This window comes from Camelus dromedarius, chromosome 2 (genome assembly GCF_036321535.1).
Source record: "Camelus dromedarius isolate mCamDro1 chromosome 2, mCamDro1.pat, whole genome shotgun sequence".
Lineage (NCBI taxonomy): Eukaryota > Metazoa > Chordata > Mammalia > Artiodactyla > Camelidae > Camelus > Camelus dromedarius.
This window is the reverse complement of record NC_087437.1, coordinates 100,331,175-100,344,339: the sequence shown is the minus strand read 5'-3', so window position 1 is coordinate 100,344,339 and position 13,165 is coordinate 100,331,175. Positions and strand designations below refer to the sequence as shown.

The 13,165-nt window shown below is 36.8% G+C and overlaps 1 protein-coding gene across 3 annotated transcripts in view; it reads right to left on the bottom strand.

The window, feature by feature from the left end:
* Nucleotides 1-13,165, bottom strand: part of CXADR (CXADR Ig-like cell adhesion molecule) — a 57,396-nt gene that overhangs the window by 7,678 nt on the left and 36,553 nt on the right. The window contains exon 7 of one of the 3 annotated variants that reach the window (XM_064496530.1): nt 12,640-12,823. The exons of 1 other annotated variant lie outside the window; for it this stretch is intronic. In XM_064496530.1, coding sequence (XP_064352600.1) covers nt 12,640-12,823 — 184 coding nt within the window. Of the gene's footprint in view, nt 1-8,537; nt 12,824-13,165 lie in introns of those variants that run through there. One more of the 3 variants, XM_031458059.2, reaches the window with a different exon arrangement.

Here is a 13,165-nt window from a genome sequence, read left to right as displayed (position 1 = left end):
ACCCTCTTCTGTAGATTTTACATATGCCTTTGGCCTAAAAAGGCCAGAACTTCTCCTTTTCCCCTTACCAGTTTCCTCAGATTGCGGTCTGGAGATCATCGCATTTATAAAACGTAGCTTGTGAAATGATCTGTGTGTAAGAAACAACGAACTAAACAGTGCTTTCACTTACATCCCAGAATTAAATTTGCCCTAACATCCATTGGTTTATTACTTACGCTTTTAAATACCTGTGCTCTTAAAGAAAGGGAAAAACCTGTAGGAATGCAGTGTTACATATATCAGAATTGGAAACAACCTCTAGGTCCAAAAATAAGAAAAAAATGAATTATGGAACATCAACTTAATGAAACATCATAAAGCTATTAAAATGGAGATATATGTTATATATATATATATATATATATATGTATGTATGTATATATACTTCTAACAACAGGTAAGACACGTACAAGTATGATACAACATCACGTAGGAAAAAAAAGGACTAGAGGACCTTCACTTTAGAAATACATGTATACTTAAATATACTAGAAGAGACAGAACAGAAAGGTTTTTGGTAGCAGTATCATTTGAATGAAATATTTTAAAATTTACTATTGTTACAATGCTGTCTTAACAAGGAAACAGGTTTTTCCCCCCCCAAAATATTGCACCATCAAGTCAGATGAAATCAAATTTAGAAGATGCAATGAGTTAAATGTATTTTGGCTTATAGAGATGGTCACTACTTTCATTACTGGTAAGTATTTCTGCATGACACATAGAACAATCCCACACATCATCATGTACTGGTGCCTGTTCTAAACTTTTAGGGATAATCTAAACATGAAGGAAATTTAATTATACGTACATATATTGGTGCTGCTTTTGATTGAACAGTGACAGAGAAAGTGGGTACCGCCATTTCCTTTCTTCATGCTGAGTACCACCTCACTGAGACCACTGCCAAACTACTCTATAAACCCCAAAGGCAGGGTAACCACAGATCTTACTGCCAATTTGAGACACTTTCTAGAGCAAAAGATTAACTGCCATTTGTAATTACAGTGAAATAACAGCCATAAGGCAGAACTGTCTTGAGAAAACCAGGATACATTCACCCAATCCTATAAGATACAAGGTAAATATTACTATTACAATACAACAGCAGCGATGCTGATGACAGCAGCCAGTGCTTACAGAGCACGGGCACGGGCCAGCCTGTGTGCTGCACATGTACCGACTTATCAGTCCCAGAACAATGCCACGAAGTAGGTTCCATTACCCTCATTTTACTGTTAAGAAAAAGGAGGAGAGAGGTTAAATGGTTCGTCTAAGGTCATCCAGCTAGAACCAGGCAAACCGTCTCCCAAACTCATGTTAGAGTATCATCCTGTCTTAAGTACTGATGAAGGGCACCCCCCACACACACACACACACTTTTAAACTGATTGCATTTAATACCAAAATAAAATATGTTCAAGCAATGGATCCTTGATGGGTATTTTCCCCTCCTCCCAAAGCAGCAATCCCCTAAAAAATAAAAATCCAAATTTGAGGAACAGAAACTCTTCAAAATACCAGAAAAGACTTCTCAACAGGAACAGCAACAGAAGGGGGTCAGTTTTTCCAAAGTTTCCAAGAATATGCTCTCTACTGGCTGGCAACACTGGACTTCCACAGTGTCAACCCTTTTACACACACACACACACACACACACACACACAATTTTCCCTCTTTCATTTTCTTCCTATTTAAGTGAAGTGTCTGATTTGGTTCGCCACTCAACTTTATCAACATCACTTACTTCATAGTCTCCAGTGTTTTCATGCTCAGCCCTCACACTGTACATGCATATATCCATGTATCTACTCAACATCTCCATTTATGTATACAATAAACTTATCAAACTCAACATGTTCAAAACTGAACTCCTTAGCTTAACTTTCAAACATGCAAGGAAACAGGGCTCCAATCTCCACCTTTACTTCTCTTTGTCATGGTCTATTCTTTTGTCTTTAAAATCTATCCTCATGCTTCTGATGGTCAAATTTTTATCTCCAGCCTTGAGTTTACTGTTTAGGTCTGGGTTCATGATTCACCTACCTACTAACATCCTCCACAGATTCTAATAGAAACAAGACTCAATGTCTTAAGGTTCCACTCAGTTGCTCTAGTCAGAAACCTAACATCCATATATAACTGAATCACTTTGCTGTACACCTGAAAGTTACACAACATTGTAAACCAGCTATACTTCAATTTAAAAAAAAAAAAAACCAAAAACCTAACATCCCTTCACACCCCATGGCCAACTTACTAACTTTTGAAAATAAGTATTCAGGATAAACTGAAAAAATACACACATACAATTGCCTATATATGTGTAAAGCATTTATAGAAGGATAAATAAGAAATTGATCATACTTCTCATTATATATTTGTATCTTATGAATTTTGTTCCCCATGAATAGATGACCTATTCAAAAAAATTTTAAGTTATGTCTCTTGAAGGGAATTCGGGACAGAAACTGAGAAACATGAGTGAAAGGGTGATTTACATTTCACTCTCTATCATGTGCATTATCTACTTAAAATATTTAAAAAACACTATTTCACAAAAATTATCTTATAAAAATGTAGAATACAGAACTTGAAAAACTGTTTCCCTGGAAAAATAGTTTCATCTTGCCAGCAAGATTCATAAGAAAAGACAATTCGTAGCATTTCCTCAACTACTTTTTCACTTGACGAGCAGATGTGAAGTTAATAGTGTATTACGGGGGGAGGGTACAGCTCAAGTGGTAGAGCGCATACTTAGCATACACAAGGTCCTGGGTTCAATCCCCAGTACATCCTCCAAAAATAAATAAGTAAACCTAATTACACCCCACCAAAAAAAGTGTATTATGGTCACTCCATATTTGAAATAAATATTCTTCTGGGGCTGAGGATTACAGAGACTGAGACCCATGAAATAACTATGTTGGCATAGTTACTTAGGTGCTGATATTTTTATTATACCACTAACAATTAAGGAAACTCTCTGTGCATGTATTTCACACCAACGTTCACTATTTTATTAGGCCTTTGTCATAATTCCCAATCATTGTCACTGTTAATAGATTGAATTGTGTGCCCCAAAATTCCTATGTTGTAATTCTAATCCCCAGGACCTGAGAATGCAACCTTATTTCAAAACAAGGTTGTTGAAGATAGAATTAGTTAAAATGAGATGATCAGGGTGGGCCCTAATCCAACAGGACTGGTGTCCTTATAAAAAGGGAAAAGTAGGACACAGAGCCAGACAACACAGAAGGATGGTGACGTGAAGTGACACAGAGAAAAGTCAGTCATCAACAAGCCAAGCAGAGAGGACTTCCCTCACAACTCTAAGAAACCAACCCCCTCCGAACAGAACTAAAAAACGAATTCAGTAAAGGTGCAGGATACAAGATTAATGTACAGAAATCTGTTGCTTTTCTATACACTAACAATAAACTATCACAAAGAGAATTCACACAAAAAATTTCCATTTACAACTGAATCAAAAAGAATAAAATACCTAGGAATAAATCTGAGGAATGAAAGACCTGTACTCTGAAATACTGTAAGACACTGATGAAGGAAACTGAAAACAATACAAATAAATAGAAGTATATCCCATGTTCATGGATTAGAAGAATATTTTTTAAAATGTCCATACTAACCACAGCAATCTGCTGACTCAATACAATCCCTATCAAAATACCAGAACATTTTTCAAAGAACTAGAAAAATAATCCTAAAATTTACATAGAACCACAAAAGATCCCAATAGCCAAAGCAATCTTGAAAAAAAAAAAAAAAAGAACAAAGCTGAAGGTATCATACTCCCTGGCTTCAGACTATAGTACAAAGCTACAGTAATCAGCATGGTACTGGCACAAAAAGAGACATATTGACCAATGGAGCAGGATAGAGAGCCCAGAAATAAGCCCACACATTTATGGTCAATCTACAACAAAGGAGAATATACAATGGAGAAAAGACAGTTTCTTCAGTAAGTGGTGCTGGGAAAACTGGACAGCTACAGGTAAAAGACTAAAATTAGAACATTTTTTCACACCATATACAAAAACAAACTCAAAATGGATTAAAAACTTAAATACAAGACCAGAAACAACAAAACTAGAAGAAAACATAGAACACTCTTGACAAATTGTAGCAGTATTTTCTTGGATCTATTTCCTAAGGCAAAGGAAACAAATGCAAAAGTAAATGAATGGGACCAAATTAAACTTAAAAGCTTTTGCATAGCAAAGGAAACCACCAACAGAACAAAAAGACATCCTACTGAATGGGAGAAAAAATTTATAAATGGTAAGATGGATAAGGGGTTAATATTCAAAATATATAAATAAGAGAGCTCTTACAACTCAGTAGCAAAAAGACAAACAACCTGATTAAAAAATGGGCAGAAGACCTGAATAGACATTTTTTTTCAAAGGGGACATACAGATAGCTAATAGGCACATGAAAAGATGCTCATAATTAATCATCAGTAATGCAAATCAAAAACCACAATATCATCTCACACCAGTCAGAATGGCTATCATCAAAAAGTCTACAAGTAACAATGTTGGTGAGGATGTAGAGAAAAGGGAACCCTAATGCACAGTTGATGGGAATGTAAACTGGTGCAGCCACTATGGAAAATGGTAAGGAGTTTCCTCAAAAAACTAAAAACAGAATTACTATATAAGCCAGCAATTCTACTCCTGGGTATACGTCCAGAGAAAATAAAAACACTAATTTGAAAAGATACATGTGCCCCAATGTTCATAGCAGCACTATTTTCAATAGCCAAGATATGGAAGCAACCCAAGTGCCCATCAACAGATGATTGGATTAAGATGTGGGGTGTGTATGTGTATAAATATGAACTATTACTCATCCATTAAAAGAGTGAAATTCTGTCATTGTAGCAATGTGGATGGACCTAAAGAGTATTATGCTTAGTGAAATATGTCAGAAAAAGACAAATACTGTAAGATATCACTTATATGTGGAATCAAAAAATAATACAAATGAATGTATATGCAAAACAGAAAGAGACTCACAGATAAAGAAAAAAAAAACCAAAAACTTGTGGTTACCAGTGGGGAAAGGGAAGAGGTGACAGGGGAGATAGGAGTAGGGGATTAAGAGGTACAAACTACTATGTATAAAATAAACAAGCTACAAGGATATGTCGTAGAGCACAGGAAATAGAGCTAATACTTTGCAATAACTTCAAATGAGATATAATCTATAAAAAATATTGAATCACTATGTTGTACACTTGAAATATTTAATACTATAAATCAGCTACCTATACTTCAATTTAAAACAAACAAAAAAAATGCAACCAACCCTGCTAACACCTTGATCTCAGGCCTTTAGCCTCCAGAACCGTGCGACAGCAAATTTCTGTTGTTTAAGCCACCCCATTTGTGGTGCTTTCTTATGGCAACCCTAGCAAACTAACACAATGACACACAGAAATTAATTGTAAATGACTACTCTTTTCAGGAGACTAATCATTTTGAAAGACTTGGAAACAACTGACAAAATCCCATTTTTTAAATTAAAATCTTCTAAGAAACGGTGTGTTGGTTATCTCGGTAGATATGTCTAAATTCTGGTATCAAGAAATATTAGTATATTCAAATTAGGCAATGATACCTGAGCATGTAAGTTTTTGGGCCTCATGAAAGGTGTATTCAAATATTTCTGGAAGTTTGTGAGGCCCAAGAAAATATACTCTACCACTAATGACTTAGCATGGAAACCAGTCATCTGAGCAGGATTTCCTGAACAATTGTTTCCCAAATTTGAACTATCAAAACCACCTGAAAGAGAAACAGAGCCACTGACCTCACCCCAAACCTACTCAGTCAGAATCTCTGAGGAGGGTCTTAGACACTTATTTTTCAATATTTCCTCCCCTCTCCACGTTTGCATGACAACGAGGTTGGTGTTTGTGTTGGCTCCTATTGAGTCCGGTCAGTCTTCATTTGTGCTAGTTAACTTTTTAAGCCATGTGCAGAATTTTCCCTCACCACAGTCACTCACCCTTTCCCTTGTGGTAACTGCCTTTTTGGAAGAAACCAGACCAGCTGTCTTGCAGAACACATGACGCAGGCTTGATAAATGCATACGTGCTCCTAGGGCCCGCAGTTTCTTTCCTAAAAATTCATTTGGCATTTAGTGAACAATACACAAGTGAGAGTTAGGAACTGGGGATACAGGTGAATAAACCAGCTTCAAACTCATCAATGAGGTATAGTAAGCATGTTAAACAACTAGAATGAAAAAGGTTTTGTGTCGTGAGACCTGTATCGTATGGGCAACGTCGAGGGCCCAGACACACCTCTAATTTAGCTTGAGTGTGGGGCAGCAGTGTGAACAGGAAAAATGCTTTCAAGGAGAGTGTTTGGACTGACCCCTGCAGGGCAAATAGGCACTGGGCAGGTCAACAGGAGAGGCTGCTCTCTGGCTGAGGGAAGTGCATGTTCACAAAGCTGTGAAACCACGGCCACTTGGCTTTGGAGTACGGCTCTCACGAAGGTGCACCTAGAGGTGTGGGGAAAATAAACCACTGGGAGATGTGATGGTCATGAGAGACCTCTTCCACCAAGTCAAGATGATCTGGTTTTTAGTATGATCATATTTACACTTTAAAGCAAGCAAGCAATCCACTAGGACTGTGGACAGAGAGTGACTCAGGGAAAGACTAGTCAAGGTCACGATGGCTTCTAGCACTTGGTTGGGACGGACGTCAGGTGTTAGGTCGGATCTTCTCCCACCTCTCACTCTCCACAGCTCAGCAGTGAAGCGGGCAGCATACTAAAATAAACAAGTTTATACAACAAACAACAAGCACAGCACAGGGAACTATATCTAATATCCTGTAGTAACTTATGGTGAAAAAAGCATATGAAAATGAACGTATGTATGTTCCTATACGACCGAAGCACTGTTCTGTACACCAGAAACTGACAGAACATTGTAAACGGACTATACATCAATTAAAAAGAATACTAAAAAAATAAAAAAAAGCATACTGATCAAGGCCCTGGTCTGTGGTTAACTAGACTGCAATTTATTGGTTCTTCATTAACTTGGGAAATTATTTTCTTCCTGTGGTTACCTTAGTATGACTTTTTTTCTATGAATAGTTATCAAATTTAGAAAAATCATTTAAGCGACAGAAGTGTTCTAACAAACCTCATTTGATTTATACTTCAGAAATACCAGCAAGAAAAATTAAGCTGAGTTCCTAAAATTGGCTTCCTGCTCTCACCATTGCCATTACTGCATTTAGAAATTACATTTGTTTGTGCCTTAGACTTAAAACTCAACCATTTTTATTTAACAAATGACTTTATACTCAATTTTGTCTCAATTTCATCAGTTTTGCCATTTGGTATTTGTAATTAACCAGAAATATGATCTGGCCTTTAGAGCTATAAGGTTAAAATAAAATATGATGTAAATTAAAGGCATTAAATTGTACTTAGTGGTGTCACTGAGCATATTTTACTGTAATCATGAATCTTTGAAAATCCCTGTATCACTATCAGCATCCCAGGTACCAGGTAGAAATGCAAAGAATTTTCACCATGATATCAATTGTCTCTCTTTAAAACCTTTCCAACATTCCCTGTAATGTGGGTATTTTCATCCCCATTTTGAGCACTGGGAAATTGAAGATAAGTAAAGCATCTAGTTACAAGTGGTATTCAGATACGTCTTGACTCCAAAGCCTACAAAAGCTTTTCTCCTTTTAATCTCTGAATAGAAAACTCTGCATTAGTATAAACCAGTGGTTCTCAACTGGGGGGCGATTTTGGCCCCCACCCCAGTGGCTACTTGGCAGTGCTGGAGATATTTTTGGTTGTCACATCTGGGGATCTGGGGGGGCGGGGGGACCGCCACTGGCACACGGTAGGTAAAGGCCAGCGATGCCACTAAACATCCTGCGATGCACAGGATGGTCCCCCACAACCAAGAATTACCCACCCCAAAATGTAAAAAAGTGCCAAGGTTGAGAAATTATAGGATAAACAAAATACTTCTCAAAATATCTTGTTACAAAAGCATTACTACCCCATCCTGGTTTTTTTCTGAAATCAATGTTTAGAGTCGAAAATAGCTTTAAATATACGTAGATGTATGTGTATTTAATATGTATATATATGCATGCATAGTTTTTAATGCATCTGAAAAACTCCTGGAGTTTATACTGTAAATTGTAAAATCACAGAACTTTGGAGGTTTCAACCCCAAATATATTATGTTACATACTGACAATACAGGCACAGGACTGGGGAAATTTACGGTATATGTGTTTGACAGGTTTTCATTGGTGTGTGATTGTTTTGATGTTTATTCTGTTTAGTAAAAGATGCAAAGGGGGTGGGGAGTGGAAGGAAACTCAAGACCAGGAAAGCAGGGAGGAACAGCATATTGAAGTTTTATGAAGTAGACTTTTTTTAAAGGCACAATGAAGCCACACCATCAGGCAGAAAACTGCTTTCTTGATTTTATTTTAAAAGTACACAAGCTCACAAAACTAGAGCAAGTTTTTTTTTTTAACCAAAATGTGTTCTTAACAAATCTCAAAATCTGCACCATTGGATATTTAAGCCAGAAACTTGAAATACAAAAAATCATTTTTTTTCCTGAAACTGACACTATCAGTTCTCTACTTGCGTATGTAAAGTGTCAAAATACTTCTCAGTAGTACAAATCTATCACAAAAATTCACAGGAATGAGAATAAGTGAATCAGTGAATTACGGTTCTCTTAACAGTTGTGCTGTTAAATAAAGCAGAAAACACAGAGTTCTTCCTTGGAACTCTTGGTGTTCAGGACCAAAACCAAACCCAATAGATGTTCGCCACACTTTGAAATTACAAAACAGTGTAATTTGTAAAACTGGATTTTAATTACTACTAAGAAGCCAATGAAGCAAATATTTGATACTGTTACCATCCATAAGATACACAGAACCACAGTTCACCAATTTATTTATTATTCTTCCCTGCTTCTGTAACATTTATAAGTAGAATTTGTGCTCAGTTATGGACCATTTTAGTGTCAAACAAGTAAAAAAAAAAATCCAGCTGCTGAACATGTTGACTTTATTGCAAGAATATCCAAAGGCATTTAAAATATTAAAACTTGCCCAGAACATTCATACTACTAAACACAGAAATATTATAAAGATATATGTACATATATATATATAATATAATGTCACAAGCCACTAAAAAGTTAAAACTGTGCCAACATTTTCTACAAACTACTCCTTACATGACACATCAAAGCATTAACCACAAAAAATACGGACTTTTTCTGTTCACACTGGAATAAGGCATCTGAAAGCCCTAAACACTGTGAAGATGAAGAGATTAAGAAAAAAACTTTAAACATTCACATAACTTCAATTTACATGCTGCACACACACAAAAAGACAGAGAATAGTTATTTTAAGAAGCCATACATTATAGAATTTGACATCCAACTTCATGCAATGAGTTCTTTATATTTAATCAAAATGTTTCCCTGCCCCTTCACTTGCTCCAAATTTCCAGAACTCAATCTTAAAAATTACCTTTTTGATAAAAATCAGGTATTTATACATACCAGTAATTTAACTGTGTTTCTTGAATTAATCTTCCCACTAAGACACGCTCAGGTTGTGTTTCCATTATAACAACTCCATGGCAGATAGGCCAAATGCAAAGGAAGTTATCTGCCTGGATTAACTGGTCAACATGATCAATAAGATTTTCTTTTGTTTTGGCCTTCTAACGGGGAAATATTGGTAAGATTGCCAATAAGAAAAAGAATACTGGTGATCTACATTTTCAAAGTACAGAATTACATTCTCTACAGCATCATTTCTTTCCAAGTTGTCCTGCATAACTCAAAAAAGATGGCGTCAAGTCTCCTAGGTATAAAATGGAACGGAAGCACTTTGCGTGCCATCCGTGACTCACGTTCGGCTCTGATGGAAATGCTTGAATAAAAATTTTTGTTGAATTGCTTGATGACTGCCAATAATAATTCTAGAACAAATATTTGATCTCTAGTTCAATGGAAACCATCAGCGAGAATTATTTGGGAATTTATCAGTACTATCTGACTTTTGGATTAACTGAAATTTACATTGCGAGTAGCTGGAGGTGTACACCTAAACTGAATTCTGTCCTCTACACCCAACCACACCCAAAAGGTCTCTTCAGGTCACAGAGTCGCTTTTTATGAACCTGTTTCTCAGACTGTAGGTGGCTTGGACCTGAACCAGCAGGAAGCGTTTTTGGAAGAGATTCTAGTTTACTTACAGCCAAATCCTAGACTATGAACTACAAAGTCTAAAGGAAGGAAAAGCCTTACATATGTCTACTTTTTATAGTAACTTCTACTTAGATTGATCATCTTCATTATATGAAAACTGGGAATAAAGAGGACCAAAAACTTATCATTAGTGTTCGTGCTCGGTTATTTATCCTTATATCTTATAAATATTGTATTCATATAAAACAGACCAGATATCTGATATTCAAAAATAGTTATTGTTATAAAATCAGAAACACAGTCAAAGAGTGTTGGGATGTTGAAATTTTAAAAACTTTGAGTAACACAATCAGTTAACTTGCAGCCAAAAAGAACAGAAAAGAGGAGGCAAGACTGAGAGGAGGACAGATGGTATCACAGTGATGTGTTGTTAGCAACAGTACCTTCACCTCTAAGCACCTTTCAGGTGATAGCCAGCTCATAGGCACCAGAAATTCATAATAAAAATTAAATTACCCAAAAGGCACAGATGAAAATGAAAACACATGTATAAAAGCAATAGTATGTAATGTTAAAAATCTATTTAAAAAACCCTTCCAAATATGTAAAACTATACACTAATCCATGACACATTCAGCTTAAATTTACCATTAAAAAGTGTACACAATACTCTGCCTAGCCATAAATTCATGCCAACATTAATTTATAATGTAGCATTTACCACCACAGCACCCAAAGAGATGAAAAGAAACCAGCTCCCTACTAAAATCTAGGGAAAAGGTTTTAGTGCTAGTGAAGTAATTTATTGCCGACCTTATGTACTATAAAGAAACTGTTGGCTCATTCTACTCTATCCACGCTCCCTCAGTCTTAAGGGAAATACAATTAATTCACTTTCATGTACTAAAACAGTATTTAACGTATTTGGCGGTTAGGAGTATTCCTGTTACTCCTTTTCCTTTCATTTCTCTCTTCCTTTTTTTTTTTTTAAGTCACTTCCACAAAACTAAGACAAACTTTTCAAAGCTCAACTTGATTTTCTGCAACTACACAAGACATGTTGGCCATACGATAGCAACAGTACATCCTCCCAAGTCTGAAATATAGAATTGACAGAGGACACTTACTAGTTTAAAAGTATATTTCATCATTCTAAGTCTAGGAAGAAAAATATCCTCCAGGAACTGCATTCAAGAGGGTAAATTTAAGATTATATTTCTAATATAATATACTACACCATCACGAAAACAAAACAAAAAAACCACACTGAACAAGGCGGGGGCATTAAAATTTAGAACCAATAATTAGGAAATTAAAGATAATCTATAAATGTCAAATAATAAATGAGTTATACTTTTTTTCCTATTACAAAAATATCACCTACAGTAGAGGGCCAGTGTTTAGCTGGGAACCGCAAAATACGACACATCTTTGACATAGCAGGTCACCATTATGAAGGCTACCGCGGGCTTCAAGGCATCGGAACCCTCATCAACAAAACCCATCCTCACCACTGCACTGCTAGTGTCGCTGCCGTGTGCAGCTGACAGCAAGTTTTCTGAATGAATCTGCTATATGCTCCTTTATTGTGGCATATAAAAGAGCTACTACGTTCCTGGTGCCCACAACAATCTATCAACCAAATACTTAAGAAGTCATTTCATACACAAGGTCTATGAATGACTTGGAACTAGTGATTTCTAGAACACTGTAGTGTTTTCTATTTATTAGACATAGTTCAAACGTTTAGAGTTTTCAAAGGAAAAACAAGGACAAACATAAATGTCTCAGTATTTCTGCTATGAATCTTTCTTTACCAATTTGGGGGGGGGGGGGGGGGAAGCCCACTACTGGGTCATAAATTAATTGCAAAAGGCAACCTAAAAATAACAGTAGAAATTATAAAGTACCACTTTCAGATGATTCAAGTATCAACTTAGTGTGCATGTAAGTTCACCATTTATTTCTTCACCTATGATTTCATATTCAAAGTGCTACATCTGACTTAAGCATTGATATCCAGAAACCTAAAAAATCAAGCTCTTACTTAGTGAACTTGTCCTTAGAACTTTAATGCCTTTACTATTTCAGTATAACCAAACAAAACTTTTTGTAGTGTAGTTCTTCAGTTTCTGTTTGACTTCTTTCGGATATATTTTGAGGCTGGTAGCAAAATTTAAAACAGAATAGGTGTTCACACTTGGAGAAGGAGACACGCGGGGAGCACAGGCGGCGGACACGGAGGCTCTACACTATGGACCCATCCTTGCTCTGTGCCGGGATCATCACGGGCACCGCCCCCATCCTGCTGAGATTAGGGGCAGCTACCTTAGCAGGCGCGAGAGTCGGACTCTGAGGAGCGCGTTCAAAGTCTTCGCTCGGTACTTGGTTATACTGCGTCTTGGAGTACCCCTCCATGTTGGAAGGAGACATGGATCCCAGGGATGAGTGGTTGCTGCCCATGTAGCTTCTGGCCGTGGACGTGCGGCTCTTTGGAGGCGGCACGTCTTCCCTGGAGAGCAGAGATCCCAGGACACGTTCAAAGAACAAGTTTCTAAAAACCTACAATTACGTAAGCTAGGAGTCGTGGGAAGGGCTGAGGGAAGATCCTCTATTTAAGCATTAAGTATATAAAAGTGTGTCTGACACACAAAAAGCAAGCACAAGAGGGTGCAATGCAGCGAGCAGTGTACACATCCAGAATTTATCATGTACAGTGTGTATCTTCACACATCACGAGATGTGGTTTGTACAAAAAGCGCAAGATTCCATAATGTTGTCTTACGAAGAACAAGCCTCAAATATTTCCATATTCTAGTATCACTGGTCAAGATAATCTGGTTACAGTCATGTA